Raw genomic sequence first — 17,539 nt, forward strand, 5'->3', positions numbered from 1 at the left:
GATTTATGCATGGCCATTCATAATTCCAACTTAAAATGATGCAATTTATATGAAAACATACTTATTAGAATAATTGATAATCATCTAAAATAAAATTGAAACAACCCAATGCAATTCATTAAAACTAGGGTTCATAAATCAATTGAAAATTGAAGGAAACTTGAGAAAACTTTGGGACTCCATGGGTGAAAGGAACCCATAATTCAATCCCCACATACCTTGATTAAAATTATTCAAAATTAAAGAAGAAACCTTTGTGAAATTCGAAACCTATCTTGGAATTTGCAGGAGAATCCTTGAGAGAATTTAGTTCTTGCCTTAGAGAATTCGGGAGAGTGATTTAGAATGAGGAAAATTTAAAGAATTGGGTATATATAGGGTTGAAATTAACCATAATTATGTCTAGGATCATTGAACCGAACTTGGGAAATGATATAACTATCGTTCATTAAAACTTTGTATTCGGACATACGAGATGACTCTATGAGTTGAGAAAAGTTGACGAGTCATCAGGATGACTCGTCCTTCTGGTCTTAGGAAAGCTCTAAAAATTAAGCCTTTGAAGTTTGCAAATGAGTTATTTCTACGACTCGCCTTAAAGACGGCAAATCATCATTTGGGCTCGTCCTGCAGGTTCCAAAACCTGCAAACTTTAAGGGTCTCTAAACTTTGGTTAGGAGTCGTGCCCTATGACTGGTAACAATTCCTATCAATCATCCCTTCAAGTTGTAGATTTAACGTTGAGGATATTCTAAAACATGGCCTCTAAAGTTTTAGAATGAGTTACGTCTTGTCAATAGGATGATGACTTATCCTGTTGAGCCATAGAACCTCTCCTAAGGGTAACACTGTACAATACTCAAGGGGTCACTCTAGAGACACTCTTATGAGTCGTAGACTGACTCGTAAACATGAGTCAGTTCAAAATTTTGAGAATTTTCTTCTTGGTTCCAACTTTTTGACTTCTGGGTCTTACACATATATTAATCAAAGAATAGGGAATTAACCAAATTACCCTTCATTTAACTAGAACTGGGACTCATCACTGAGGACCCATCACGGTTCGTGATCATCACCATGGCCCGTGGTAGTTTCTGTGGTGATTGACTTAAATCTTGAATCTTGGGAGTTGCTGAGAAGAGTTTCAGGACCTCTTCTACGGAGACCTTCATGGTTCGTGCAGGGTATCACAGTCCGTGGACTATGGTTGTGGTGCAAGACCTATAGGGTAGTCTATAGGAGCAACCATCATGGAACCTACCATAATCCATGAAGAGTTACATGACCCGTGGGGGTGAGGCATGGTCCTTACCTTGAGATCATTTTCTAAGGTCATAGGAGGGGGGTCACCACGGAGGGCATCGCGGCCCATGGTGCTCACCATGGTTCGTGGTCCCTTGTCATGGTCCCTTCCTATAAGTCTGAGCTTTAGAACCACTTCCAGGGTGGCTCACCATGAGGCGTGGTGTGGACCATGACCTTTGAAGTCCTTCATGGTCATCACTTGGTGCCAAAAACTGCAGGTTTCAGTAATTTCAAGTTTTGATCCTCGTTGCCCCCATTACCCTGCCTGTCTGATAGGATATCCCTCATAAAGTGATCCATCTAACCACACTTAGAATAGAAATTGGTTCCATCATGACACTTTCCTAAGTTTAATCTACCACACTTACTACAAGGTGGCTTACGTGAAGAACCTTGAGCCACATTACCTTGAGACTGAGAGCCTTGAACTCTGAAGTTCTTGTTGCTCTAAGATCTCCGGTCATTCCTATTATTGACTGCTCGTGCACTAGCTAATGATGGTGCCTAACCAGAATACCTCCTTTGGAATAAATATCGATTGTCATTACCACTCTTCTGATGGTTAGTCTCATTACCTACCAGCCTTGCTTTCTTATGTTGGTGCTCTTCCCTATCTTTCTTCTTTTTCTACTCAACCTGTTGAGCATACACCATAAGTCTAGTGGTCTCCATATTTGAAATCAACAATGCAGCTTGACACTCTTTTTCACATATCTGCCAAGGCCAAAGACAAACTTTCTCATCTTTGATCTCACATCAGGAATCATCTCTAGATCATACCTAGACAGTGAGATAAACTTGAGGTTATACTCTTTCACTGTCAACCCCTCTTTCTTCATGTTCACAAACTTCTCAACTTTTTCTTCTCTCATCTCTCGGGAAAAGAAGTGATCTAGGAATACACTCTTGAACTTATCCCAAATAGTAAGGTCAGCATCCTCACCATGACTCTCATCCTACTGATTGTACCATACATTTGCAACATCCTTGAGCTAATAGTAAACAAGCTCAACTCTCTCAACCTAAATCACAAGCATAGCTTTGAGGATCTTTCACATCTAATCTATGAAGTTCTGGGGTCCTCCTCAACTCTGGATCTAGTAAAGACTGGTGGGTTCATCCTCAGTAAATCTCTAATTCTGGTAGCAGCAAATGGCTCTTGAAAATTAGATCTAGGGATCGAAGTACTTTGATGCTTGACTGAGTAGACATCAATTGGGTGAGCATGGAAATTGCTCCTCGAAACTTGGCCTCAGAAGTCATGGTAGGCTGACCAGTCTGTGGAACCTCTTGAGTACCATTCTCATTCTCAAGCTCAGCTTCTCGGGTTTGATTTCTGGTCTACATCCGAGATGGTGGTAGAATCTTGTTGTCGATGATGTTCCTCTGACGTAGAGTACTTTTTGAAGGCATGATCTAAAAACGTGAAACACATGAATTAGAAGGATATTTCATAGAGTTAAACTCTATCGCACGAACTGGAGTATGAAAGAAGTGAGACAATTTTACAAAGTCATGTAGTCTCCCTGTTATAGATATGGCATGCTTCACACCAATAAGGAGGACTCTACTAGACTCGGATTCATAGACATACTAGGACTCTTGAACTCTGTGCTTTAATACTAAGTTTATCACACTCCAATTTTACATCCTATGCGTGGCCGACACTTAAAAACCATTGCTGATTTCCTAGCGAACTCTTCTCCTAGCTAACTACTCAAAAGAAGACTTAACTAACTCAGATGGACATATAAAGAATATATGTAATTCTTCTCAATTAATAGTCTCAAATACTCAAGTATATAAATAAATGAATGGTTTATAACAAGATCTTAGAAACTGAAAATGACTCAATTTTTGTTCAAGTCTAGTATATGAAGCCTCTAAACCTGACTCTGAATAGGAGTCGGGACAAGCCCACGGTTACCTCGAAGGACTAATAAATAAAAAATTGAGTAATCAAAAGAGTGCCTCCAAATGCAAGGAAATCTCACCAAAAGCTGGGAGGAAACTGATCTTCAACGATGCGCCTGTTGAGGATCTTTATCACCTATATCTGTATCATAAAATGATATCGTGTTGAATGGTGTTAGTACATGAAATATATGGTATGTAAAATAGCTGAACGGAAACTTACTCAAGAATGCTCAGATAACTCAATGGGGTGAATACTTCAATAATTGTAAAGCATGCAATATATGAATAAGACATTGCTTTACAAAATATAAATAAATAATGCAATTCAGTATAAAAATTATATTATACTCTTTAGAGAGTTTCTCTAACCAACAATCATCACTATGAGCCTTGTGATGATATAATGAACTATTATCATTGCCACGGTCGTCCAATACTTTGTCAAAGCAAGGGAAATGCAACTCATCTCATAGATCTAATAAAAGTCTGTATCAGATATTGAAGTGAGGAATCGCCCGAACCAACGGTACGATCCTATCATGCACTGGTTATGTAGTTTATGGGGTTTGAGTTGTTCTAAACTCTTATCCAAATCAGTGTTCAATACTACTTCCAAAATATATAATTATACTCATGAACTCAAGTAAGTATAAGTACTCAAAATGTTATCTCATCAGTCTCATTGGACTTTACTCAATTTAACTCAACTCGCAACTTCTCTTAAGATGGTTTTACTCCTCAACTCGGTGAATGCATAAAATATAACTTTAACTTCTCAACTCAGTGTCAAGATAAATATTTCAATTCATTATTACTCAGACTCATTTATACTCGATAATGATCATGCACAAAATCAGTGAATGAAAGACTCCTCTAACTCAAACGCATGCTCAAAACTCTTTCTCAATTTAAGACATGAAATATATCATTCTTTTATTTCAAAATAGTGCATAAATGTACGCAATATAGATACTCAAATATAGTTCATGTGAATATTAAAATGAATGAAAATTTCAAGGACTTGAACTCATAGGAATAATCTCAATATCAATGAATATACAGGAAATTCACTAAAAGATTTACATAATCAACTCAAAAACTCAATATAATATACTGAAACTCAAACTAATACTGATTGAAAAAAGATGTAGGGAGGACAAAATCAATCCAACGTTATCAATAAACTTACATACCTAAAATGATGATTATCCAAGCAAAACTCAAAAATCTTGGTTGAAAAGCTTGAACCCTAGTTTTTCCTTCTCTCCTATCCTTGCTCTCAAAATATTTTAATGTTAATGAGGAAAAGGCATTGTTGCGCACTGATAATGGACTTATTTTAGTCTTAAAACGTCAAGATTTTGGTTTGAAAAAAGTAAAAAAAGACAATTTTACCCCTCATTAAAAGTTGCCTTGGGTCGCCTATGGGTCAACCTACGGACCATAAGAACTCCTACAGACCGTAGAAGATTAGTTGTAGGAATTGGTGGTCCAAAATTGAACGTATTGGAACTTGGGGATTGGATCTACGAGACCTACCTATGAGTCATAGACCCTTCTACGAATCATACAAGGTGGTCGTAGGGTTTCACTGAGGGAATTAGGCTTGGGGACTACGGACCATCCTACGGTTCGTAGAACTTATTATGGGCCGTAGGACCCTCTCGTGGGACTCAGTGCATATTTTAGTAGCTACTGGAATGTGACACTTGGGTCTACGGTTGATCCTATGGGTCGTAAGTCATAGAAACGGATCGTAGGATGGTGCTCAACAACTCAAATTTTTCTAAGTGTTGGGGGACCCTAAGAGTCCCGCCCATGACTCGTAGAACCTTCTAAGAGTCGTAGGCCTCACTCATAACTCACTGGTCAGACCAAATTCCTCACTTTTTCATGGCTCTTCGAAATTGATCTAAGTTAAATACCACGGGGTGTTACAATTGTGCCTCATCGCCCAATGCGGTAACATTTAGAGCGATGGTCAACATGGCACTGTGAGAGGAAAAATAGAGTTTGATTTTAGGTGAATCCAAAAATGGACTAGGTATAGTTCAACTAATACTTTATTTATGACTATAAATAGACCTGAAGGTCATTTATGAAAGGGTTCAGATGTTTTACTAGGGTTTCGCATTAGGAGCACATTGGAGCCACAGATTATATTTCATCAGTTTATAATTCTTTTCAGCTTTCTTAGATGCTATGTATGATTAATAATATCCTTGTAATTATTTTGATGAACAAAAGTGACTAATTTTCCTTTTTAAGGATTGTGAAATATCCATGACTATTATTATTTAACGGGTACGTACATCTTAGTTTGAATTATTAACTTACTACCGCTTCTTATACTTGTGATTAATTGATTGATTGATTGAGTATATATCAATTGAGTTATATCTACTATCTAATTAACATACTTTGAAAAGATATGGTTAGATTAAAGAAAGTGTGAAGAGAACGTGATCTAAGTTTTTAGTAGTGAACTAAGAATTTGCAATTAGGATAGAGAAATACCTTATCGCCATGTTTAATTAAATATCGTGAACATATGCTTTCTTCATGGATCAATTTCAAATAAACATAGGCGGCAATCTATATTGAGTGGGTTCGTAGCAGGTCGAAAGACTACTACAAGTATCGACGATCCGGTTAATTAGCAGTTGTGATAATTTGAATTAAGAGGTACTATTTTGATAATGCAACAAGACTGGCGCCACATCCACAATCCTAGACTATCCATCTCTATGTGTTACTTATAAAGTGTGAAGTTGTCATATTAACTCTTATGTAGCATAAATAACTTAGTTTTTACATTCTTGCAATCGTTAATAATAAAATCATTTACTTATTTAATTAATTAGTAATACAATAACAACAACATACTTAGTGAAATTTTATAAGTGGGTTTGGAGAGGGTAAGATGTACGTAATTAATTAGTAATAGTGAGTTCTAATTTACCGTAAAATCACTAGTCTTTGTCAGTACGAAATTCGAGTAGTAAGTCACTATATTACTTGCAATCATGTATGTTTGTGTATGCGTTTGGGAGCAACAATTATATATGCATCATTCTTTGAAGCTTACTGAGACATATTACTGACAAGGTTGTTTTGACTTCAGAGAGTTAGACATCCGTTTGCCTTATATATATATATTATAATAGTCATATCTTTGTAAGTTATATTGTGTGCATTTTGCAAGAGCTCAGAACTTTATTTAGTTGAGGGTGTCTTATACAAGTAGCTATTTTTCGTTTTCTTGATTTCAGCTTTTATCAACTTCATAGTCGATATTGTTATTTATTCATCTTTGGCACTTCGTGTTTCCTTGTATAGCATTAATCTTATGGATAATTTTATTTTTTTTATTTCAGCTCATGTTTTCTTTTGCTCTAATTCGCTTGTTTACTGTTTTTTCTAATAAAAGGGTGGGGCAAAGCAAAGATCGATTGATAATACTGGCAAATACTTGCACAAATATATGAACCTAAGAGAACGAGAATTCTAATGTAATATTAGTTCACATATGTAGAAGGCAGAACTTCTCCCAATAGGAGGTACTTCCTCCGTTTGAATTACTTATCATGTTTCTCAAAAATTATTGTTTCAAATTTACCCTTAGCATTCATACAGCGAGCTTTTATTGGAGATATATCAATGTTATAAAAGATGAAAGAACAAATAAATCAGTCTAAATTCATAAATTTAACAGTTTGTATACATTAGCATAACATTAAACATTGATGCCCCCCCCCCCCCCAAAAAAAAAAAAAAAATCTCCACCCTAATATGCCGTGTATATATTTAATATATAAACAGGTCTGAACAATTTAAAGTCTCATGCTAAGAACAAATGATAGAGAGATAGCTGATGTAATGTGAACCGAGTTTGCGTATAATATAGGTATAAAATTTGATTTCAAAGTGATATAATAGACTAAATTAAATTCAAGAAGATAAGATTCTATACATTTAATTCATTGGTAAAGACAAGTCATACAAATATAGAACTGGTTTATAAACTGATCATCTTTATGAGGATATATATATTGGGAAAGCACTCTACGTAAGTACTATAATTAAAAACACTAAAATATGGAAAGGTACTATACGTAATTGAATCATTCAAGTGGAAAAAAAAACACAAAATACCTATCAATGCCAAACATAAGTTTCACAAAACACTTTCACAAACTAAATGAAGATATCCAACAAAGAAACGATCAACAAATTATTTTCTAATACGTTCCATGTCTATCTATTCACTCTTGATCTTAGTTTGACCTCGGCAACTTCTCAATATAGAAAATAGTTTCTCTTGAAATTATTGGTCCACCAAATTCGAAGCTTCGTCTATCGCTCAACCCAAGGCTATTCTCTTCAACTAATCTCAAACTCTTTTGGGGGGTAAATAGATTTTTTGATTTTTTTTTTCTGGATATGATTTCAAATTGAAACAAAAAATAAATAAAATCCCAAAATGAAATTGAAGAAAACCCCAATTAAAAAAAATAAAGCAAAATCAAAAATTGTGAGCAGTAGATGAAAAAGAAGTGCTCCGAAAAAAATTTGATTAAAAGTTGTAAACACACACGATTAAGCTTTGAAATAAGAAAAAAAGGAAGATATGGAGATATATAAGTGATTTTTTGGAGAAAAATATCAAAAGAGATTTGAGGATTCCTTTCCTTTTCGAAAGACATGTATCATCCTTAAATCCCTAAGCATAGTTAAAGATTTGAGGATTTCTTTCCGTTTTTACTCTTGCATATCCTAATTAAAAAAATAATCTAATATAAAATAATCCTAATTTGTTTATTTAATTATATTAATAATTATAATAAAGTATATTTATAAAATAAATATGTATGTGGGAGAAAATGTCATAAATAGTCCTTTAACTATAGGCGTAGATCTAAGATGGTTCCTTATCTATACACTTACAGAATTTAGTCATTTCACTATTTAAAAATTTATCAAGTTTGGTTCCTTAACTATACACTTACCAGTTTTAGTCCTTTAAATATATAGGTATATATTTAGGTTTGGTCTCTTATCCATTCGTTATACAGATAATTTAGGTATATATTAACGAAATTTATGCCTCAGCGAAATTAAATCCTTAATCCATTTTTTCAGTTGTTTCTCTCTCCCCCGCTATTTTTTCTTCAAATTACTCTTATGAAAAGAACCTTACCTCAACGATTCAAAATAAAATTCACGACGAAAGAAAATATAAATCATAATTTTATTCAATAGAAGATAAAATGAGCATATTATTGCAACTAATGAATTGAATATGCTAAAATTTATTATAAGAAGTAAAAAATTATTACCCATTAGGTGTGGGAAGAGATTTATTTATATTTAATAGAAATAAATTTCTTACAATGAAAATAATATTAAAAGTTCTACTCTCACATGTTTTGATTTCAAATTTTGTACTCCAACGACTTTATTAAGGGAAATTTAATCATTTTTTAGAAGTTCAAAATTATAAAATGATAGATTTGCAACTTTTTTTTGTTTATAAATTTTGAAATAGATCAATTTCATTATTCTTTTCATTCATTTTACATAGAGAAATTTGAGTAATAAGATAAATTAAATTCTCTTATAAAAATAACTTATTTATTTGGTGTAGTTTTTTTTTCTTTTGAATTTAGTTTTTTATGGTCATCAAGCATGTACATTGTTTTGGTTTGGATAAATTATGAGAAAAACATTAATTTTTTTTTTAAATCTTTTAGTTATACTTATTATCACAAGGTAGTTTTACAATAACTATCTAAAACTATCTTGTGAAAATTAAAAAAAAATATTTATTTATTTTTAACTATCTTGTAATAACTAATTTAGTTTAAAATAATTTTTAATTAGCTTGTAATAATCAGAAAATAATTTAGTTATACGTATAACTAAAATCTTTTAGTTATTTTATTTATACGTATTGTAAAAAAATTAGTATTATTAAACAGAAAAGAAAAATCAAGCCATTTTCTTTAACATAATTTTAATTAAATAATTTGAATATTTTTTTCTAAACACGTTGTGATCATTTATTGGTTATAATTTAATTATTTAAAATTAATTATTAATCAAAAATTTCTTTAACATAATTTTAATTAAATAATTGGAATAATTTTTTTAAAATGTGGTGGCCATCTATTGCTTATAATTTAATTATTTAAAATTAATTATAAATTAAAAAAAATTAACATAATTTTAATTAAATAATTTGAATAATTTTTTAAAACACGTGGCAGTCATCTATTGGTTAAAATTTAATTATTTAAAATTAATTATAAATCAAAATTTCTTTATCATAATTTTAATTAAATAATTTGAGTAATATTTTTTAAACATATGGTGGCCATCTATTGGTTACAGTTTAATTATTTAAAATTAATTATAAATCTAAATTTATTTAACAGAATTTTAATTAAATAATTTGAATAATTTTTTTAAAACACGTGATTGCCATCTATTGCTTCCAATTTAATTATTTAAAATTAATAATAAATTAAAATTTATTTAACAGAATTTTAATTACGAAAATCGTCCTAAAATGCCCTCGCACTATTGGAAATGTAAAAATGCTCCTCATGCCCTTTTCCGCTAAAGAAAAAGTCATTTTTGGACTTAAAGGTGGATATCAATAGCATTTTAGGCCCAATAGATGGATGAGGGGCATTTTTGTGCCATTTTTAATAGTTTGATGGCATTTTAGGCCTTTTTTCGATTAGAAAAATCACGCCACATACATGAGAAAATGCCATAAAGAGTCCTTTAACTATAAGAGTAGGTCTAAAATAGTCTCTTAACTATACATTTATTGGATTTAATCCTTTCACTATTCAAAAATTTATCAAGTTTGGTTTCATAACTATATACTTATCGATTTTAGTCTCTTAACTATATACTTACCAGCTGCAATGTTTCCATTTCCACATTAGAATGAGAAACAAGTACTTAAGATCGCATGCTTCAGAATAAAAGCAAGTTTCAACATAAGCTAACCTGCGATTAGAATTGTCAATGAGAACTGTAGACCACTCCAGAACAGAATTTCTGGAATCATACCTGCAGTCAATGGTAAAAATATTGAATCTTAATGGAACATTTGATCATATGAACAGAACTCCCCAGCTGTTCTCCCAATCACATTGCAGTACATGGACAGAGTCTTGGGCATATTAATAAATCTTGGTTTGCGACTACTAGGGGTACAAATCATGGTAGCAGTTATCAGTGTCTGGTTGACATTTTGAGTATATGTGTTTATTCTTTCATTCACATTTCGTTCTAAAAGTAATCATGCCACCTCCGTTTCAGCTTTAGCTGCATGACTTCATTAAAGGAAAAATACATCTGGAATTTGTGCCCCCACTACAATTAAATTCATTATTTCGAAACTCTTTGCAACCCAAATTCACTAATAAAATTGAACATTTTGATACTCAACCAACATTCACACCAAAATTCCCTTTTTTTTATCATCAGAGGACAGTTGATACAAGGTGCAACAAGATGGATACAAAATGCTGGTTTCTTCATCTAGGAATGCACATGGAATTGAAGTTCAGCATTGAACAAGAATAACCAAATACCATCCATCCCTCCAATTAAAGAACCAAAGAAAGTGGTAATTGCACAATCTCCAAAAGTCTTATCCCAGAAACCTAGTGAAACAGCTTGACCAAAATTGGGGAAGCAGCAGGTGACACATTAATTTAAACATGAAAACACATCCTTGCCTTGGCCGTATTATACAACCGACTTAAAGGCACTAAACAACTGTTAGCCCTCCAGAGATATTGACAGCTTTGTATAAAATCATTTCAGCTTTAAAAGCTCTACCACAATAAGATCTGTGCAAATATCATTCCAAATATCAAAAATATTCATCTTTGATATAAAAGGAGGGAAATGTTTAAAGTTAGAGTGTCACCTCCACTCTCCATCAATCTGCTGTATACGTGGGGCTTCCCTGAGAGCTGGGAGACGTACAAAAATCACAACATTCTGTAGATCAATTTGTGCTGGGGTTTCATACTCAATATTCACATAGGTTTCATTCCCAGAAACTGAAGGCCAGCAGTTAACTGAGAAAAAAATATGAAATTAATTATAAAAGATTAAACATGACTGTAACTAAAGCGTGAAAAAACAGAGATGCACACAGGAACAACCAAAAATTTCGAAGCATACTAGTTAAAGGTAAAATCGACTCATCTGCACTTTGCATTCTCCATCTCAAGAGACTAACTCCATCACCAGATTGATTAGCAGGAAAAGGCCTACTAGGTTCTTTGAGGCCTAGAATATTTTCATTAGAAAATAACTCCTTATTGATATTTGGGTGTGTGTTGAAGAGGATGGCTGGATTACCACTGGTTTCAATCTGAACATACAGAAACAGATGACAAATACCATCAAGCAAAACCATCAAGGTTATCCCTGCCTTCTGAGATCAGATAGGCCTGCAAAGTAGGAGCTAAAGCATCATGTTTAAACACATTTCAAACTGATATGGGGGCTAGTTGAGTCTTCAACTTTGTAGTCAAGTGGTAAGCCTAGAAAAGGCATTGCTACAGCTCCATAATGAAGAAAAATTTATTCAAAAGAAGGAAGCGCGTATTTATTTGGTTTAACACCCCTCCCAATGCTTCTTAGTTCCATGTCCTATGACAAAGTAAGGAACATATGACAAGGTAACAAACTTCTTTTCCAAAAGAGAAAAAAATGGAATGGGGGAGCCAAAAAACAAATGTTGGCAGACACATTTGACCTATAAAATCATGACACAATCTGTCTAAAGATGATTATGGAAACGAAACCAAAGAGAGAGTTATGCAAATGAAGATAAACGAATGACAAATACTTGATTTGCAAAGGACTTCTATCATCAGCTTTAAAGAGTAAGACAGACAAGTGTGTGGGGCAGAAATCATGAATTGCATCTATACGAATAAAAAGTACAATCCACCCAAAACCATGACTGCCTGTAATTGTATTTTAAATTCATTTGATACAAACTAGAAGCATAACAGATGACTTAAGTACCCTGCTTTCTATAGAAGATCTCTTTACAAACTACAAAGAGCAGGGTACTGACCAGGGAATGCGGAAACAAATCAAAGGAACTCATGGACAAAGTATTTTACTAACGAAAGGGACACAAAATATTAGGGCATAATAAGATGTAAATAATCTAATATCAACGCAATTCATATGATTGTAGAGTGTCATAAACATGTGTAATACCTTCTATGCAAACAATAGAATCAAAGAAAAATGTATCTATAGTGATTTCATATACCCTTCAATACAGCTGTTATTTGACATACAGTTCTTTTTTTCTCATAACCGCAGTGTCCGAACCAGCTTTCGTGCACCTCGACCAATTCCACAAGGTATCTGCTACCTTTCACTAGTTATTGGGCCAGTAACTCTAAACTCTATGCTTGGACAGATGGAAAGGAATCACCTAGTATATTTTGCCTCCACTGGGATTTGAACTTGGGACCTCAATCCATTTCATTGACCACGAGGCGACAAGACTAGAATATTGACACAAATTCTTTGAAAGAATACTTTCTAATAAACTTAATTACATTATACTTCCAGTACATCAGAGAAGTTGTCATATTTATGTTACTAGATATTGGCATTGCCTTGTTCGCGCTTGCCAGGTGCCAAACCAGTGAATCAAGAATCTTTTAGCTTCCTCTTTGTTTGGATCCAATGCAGGACAGTGTGACTAATGATGTTTAGTGTGCCAGTATCAATTGTCCAACACCATTGCTTTCAAGAGGAAGTGTGCAGTATTACCATTTCTTGGTTTTTAAAATAGATCTAAAGATGCAAAAAAAGAAACTCAAAGAGATGCTTACACATGTTGAGAAAGCGAGAGAGAGAGAACCTGAACTTGGATAAGTCCATTTTCTTGGTTCAGAATTTGGAGAGATAAGGTACCCTGGACATTAAAGTTGCTGATACCGCCGTCACGCTTTAATGTTACATTAATTTTCTCTTCAACAGTCAGGGTGACAGGATCAGTTGGTGGTGCAGCAGCTGGCTTGGACTGACCAATGCTTGGTCTGACATCTTCGACAATGACTTCACCCTCAGCTTTCAGGGATTCCAGAAATTGATTGGTCCTTTGTGTTTTACCTAGCTGCATACCAAGACCTTTTGGGGGGCCTACAGCAGATGCAGCTGGACGAACTGATCACATAAATGTGATGAGCTAATTATTCCAAATTGGTTTTCGACCATGTACTCGAGGTTTCTCCAAAAATTATGTGTGTTTTCAATAAGTAAAAGAACATGCTTATTCAAAGGATAGAAAGGAAGAACTATGAGAGAAATAACACAATGTAAATGCACAAACATTTTGGGCCTACCAATTGATTCCAGGAGTCAAATTATGCACACATGATGATGCTTTAGAAGCATGGGTGAAGCAAAACTAACCTACCAAAAACAACAAGTATGTTTTACGTAGTTCCAAATACATAAATTTTTAAAACACTTGAATATTCCATGCCCAAATTTACGGTCACAACTTAAACTGTTTGACTCTCGAAATCCAAACTCTAGGACAAGGAGTAATTTTTTAGTGTCAACTCTTTAGATTACGCTCATTGGCTGAGGAAAAATATGTCAGTCTTATAACGACACTAAGTGAGGCGAAGCGCTAAACATGTATTGTGCCTCGCTTCAAGGCTTAGGCGCGCCTTTGATAACACTAGTCCTCCCCAATATATAGACATTTAATACTAATTAAAATTGAAGGAGCTCCACATACTTTTCTTAAAGTATATAAGAAGCCATGAGGAAAAATATGCAAAACTTAGTAATGCACCATCCTCGACAAGGTGTTTGAGCTAAAGACACATAGCACATTTATAAGGTACAACAAATACAAACCCTTGGACTTGGTGAAAAATGAATCCACATCAGTGCTTGCTCCAAATCCAGAACCAGCAAAGAAACACAAGGACAATATGACAAAAATCAGCAAAGAAGGAAAAGACACAGTAAATAAACCCAACCCCAACAGAGGAACAACAACAGGCATACCAACTTCTTAACAATAGAAACCCAAATCATAATAGATCTAAAAATCGGCTTGAGTTACAGCAAGAAGAAATACAATCGACACAATGAAAGGACCATGTTGTAGCTGCGAGATTTTGACTCAGATACATAGCAGAAAAGCCCAATCATTTCTTGCAGAAGACAGATAATTCGAAGGAAGAAAAAGGAGAACAACAAATAGCACAACAATTACCTCGGAGCTGAGATAAATGGCAGAAATGACAAGCTTCACCGGAAACAACTTGTCTCTCGCCGGCAAGGATAGTGAACTGAAAGGGCCGCTCAAGAATGGTCTGAACAAGACTTTTGGCCATTTTTTAGTCTTATTATTTTTTTTGCTTTCTTTAATTTTTTTTAGTAGTTAGTGGCTTTTTGCTTTTTGATGGAAGACTCTTTTAATTATTACTAATGATAATAAAAAATAGTCATGGGGTCCACCCAATGACCTTGCTTTTAAAAAAAAAATCAAAGATCATCTACTCTCGTACCTCCAGCTAAACCTATGGAATTTTCTTTTTCTCCATTCATTGCAATTTTCCATCTCTCGAACATAATATAAACCAACTTGTACTATCAAGTGCATTCCTAAATCTTATTTGTAATGGTTGAACTCTTGAGTGCTAACAGATTTCACATCCCTCAACGATAATATATGAACAAACTTTCTTAGGCCATTTTATAATGTTCAATCTGTAAACTTCAAAAAGGGAATTACTCGCATAGCTTTGCAAATCAGAATGCAGAGAAATAGATCTCACTAGTTTATCCTCATAGTTTTGTCAAAAGAACAAATCAATTAACTGAAAGATGACAAATTTGTTTAGAATGGCACAACAAAAGCTATTAGACCGACTTCACATTCCTTTCAGGAAACCAGAGATTCCAAAAACAGAGATAGTTCAGGTAATACCTTTGCCTGATTTAGAAATAATGGATGCAGCTAGAACAACCTGCAGGTCATATCAAAAGACCAGATTGAAGTTATTATCACAAGATTCTTCTCAAAATTAACAAACTCCATTTTTCTTAGAAAATGCCTCATTTTATTTATGGAGATTGTAAAATATTCAGCGAAAGAATAAGCTTCCAAACTATGGTATATAGTTATAAGCTCATCAACAACCAGAATCACATCAGGAAAATAGTTTTCAGTCAACAAAATTTATTGGAAAGATAAGCCAGTAAATATTACCATTTTCACAGCTTAGAAAATCTTGCTGATTCAGACCTTAATCAATGGATCGTGTATTACCTGGAATTTAAACATTTTGTCTAGTAAGAACCAATTAAACTTCTCAAATAACTATGCATAAGAATAACTAACCCGAAAAAAACTCCAATTTATTGGCATCACCAAAGAATTAGAGTAACAAAATAAACAAAGTTCTGTTTATCAATTAGAAATCATCATATTTTGATTAGTTTATGCAACTACCGTACCCCTCCTCCAGAAAGGATTATGCTTTGCAAATAGGAGGATATTACTGTAAACTACATGAATTCACTAAAGTATACGTAGAACAAGAGATCAACAGCGTATTACTCTGGAAACCGTATGAATCTTAGCATAGATTTAACAAAGAATACTATTTGGGAAGCAGATCGGATAGTAACAAAACCCTAGGATCAACAACCAAAATTGGAAGGAGAAGATATCAGACGACGGAATACCAGCAATTTCGAAAGGGATTCAGAGAGATCGAGAGTTACCTAAGTGGATCAAATTACGTGCTGAAGCAGAACAACCGGATCAGTGTGCAAATGCGGGACGGAAGAACGAAGTGACTTTATATATGAAAGCACCGGAGTTCAAGCTAGTCTGCATACTTCTGTCTTACATTTATTTTGCTTCAGATTTCGTCTGAATACGGAATGAACGTCTATTGGCAGTCTATACATCAATACTACTACAACAAAATGTTACCAATAGACTTCTTTTTATTTAAGGGATAGCTTCGAGAGAGCAGTTGGTTTATAATAAATACAGTGATGTTTTTATTTATATTAAAAATAGTCAAAATCATAAAAATTGATTATATATTATGATACATTAAAAAAATTGAATATAATATAATTATACATGAATTATACACTAACTATTCAATCCCCACCAATTAAAAATCACTTCTAAACGGTCCCAACTTTTAAATATGAAATTATTTCGACGTTTTGAGTTTTTTTATATAGAATTCGCTCGACATGACTCATGTTTGTGGTATGTCGAATTTTAAAGAAAAAGAGTCAGCAACGAAGAAGAAAACACGGAAGAAGAAGGAAGAGGAGGATGGGGAAGAAGAAGAAGACGCAAAAGAAAGGTTACTGGCCATTTTTTTGGAAAAAGTTATGGCTAAATGGCCATTTTAGATAATTCTTATAATCGGGCTACTAAAGATGGTAAGTAGAGTTGAATATCGGTCGGTTTAGTTCAATTTTAAAATTTATCAGTTCCGCTTATAGATTATCGATTTGTAGACATGTTAAATCGTTATAGAACCATTAAGATATTGACTTATTAGTTATCGGTTTATCAGTTATAAAACGTTATCGGTCGGTTATCCATTTAATCATTAAGATTCAATACCTGTCACGCCCCAAATCTAGGGAGGCGCGACTGGCACTCAGCCTCACTTAATCGATCCAACCGACCAAAGTCAACCAAACCAATATAAGTAGGTCGTCAAGGCCAAACCAAACAAGAGAAAAATGCAACAGAAGACTCGAAATATAATAAAAGTACGATACAAAGTCAATCAAGTTAGTGTTTGAAAACCACAACTAACAACACGACCAACAAGGCCACACCTTGCTACAAGACCCACAACAGTCGTCTACAAGCATCTAAGATAAAAAAACCACTAATACTGGGTCAGGACTGGGCCCCGACTACCCAATAGCTACACAAGACAAAAGAAAAATCTAGACTCAGCAACTCCAAAAAGAATAGTGCACCTACCATAAGTTGAACTCGATCACACGTGCGATGATTCTTGTCTACCTAATAACCGGCAGGCATGAATGTTGTGCCCCAGGCAATAGGGACGTCAATATAAAATAATGTACTGAGCATATCAGGCAACAAAAAAATATAAACAACATAATTGAAACTTAAGCCATAATACGACAGACATAATCTGGACAGAATGAACATCACAGTGGAACTACCCTACCAGTGTAGTTCGTATTCATTTTCCTATTTTGCACCTCAAAT

The 17,539-nt window shown here is 33.9% G+C and overlaps 1 protein-coding gene across 4 annotated transcripts; it reads right to left on the reverse strand.

Annotated features, from left to right (window-relative positions):
* Positions 1-3,180: 3,180 nt before the first annotated feature.
* On the reverse strand, positions 3,181-16,250 carry LOC129876351 (coatomer subunit delta-like). 4 transcript variants are annotated; one of them, XM_055951765.1, is made up of 8 exons: positions 16,042-16,250; positions 15,524-15,583; positions 15,242-15,281; positions 13,151-13,455; positions 11,437-11,629; positions 11,177-11,330; positions 10,246-10,308; positions 7,458-7,659 (listed from the first exon to the last, which is right to left on the reverse strand). In XM_055951765.1, the coding sequence occupies exons 2-8, from the start codon at positions 15,524-15,526 to the stop codon at positions 7,500-7,502; spliced, it is 918 nt and encodes a 305-aa protein (XP_055807740.1). In that variant the 5' UTR covers positions 15,527-15,583; positions 16,042-16,250; the 3' UTR covers positions 7,458-7,499. The 4 variants fall into 4 exon arrangements, with proteins under 4 accessions (XP_055807742.1, XP_055807739.1, XP_055807740.1 ...); XM_055951767.1 differs by lacking the exons at positions 7,458-7,659; positions 15,242-15,281; positions 15,524-15,583; positions 16,042-16,250 and adding exons at positions 3,181-3,361; positions 14,161-14,334; XM_055951764.1 differs by lacking the exons at positions 15,242-15,281; positions 15,524-15,583; positions 16,042-16,250 and adding an exon at positions 14,161-15,214 and having other exon boundaries at positions 7,446-7,659.
* Between the last annotated feature and the right edge of the window lie 1,289 nt (positions 16,251-17,539).

Source organism: Solanum dulcamara, chromosome 12 (assembly GCF_947179165.1).
Source record: "Solanum dulcamara chromosome 12, daSolDulc1.2, whole genome shotgun sequence".
NCBI lineage: Eukaryota > Viridiplantae > Streptophyta > Magnoliopsida > Solanales > Solanaceae > Solanum > Solanum dulcamara.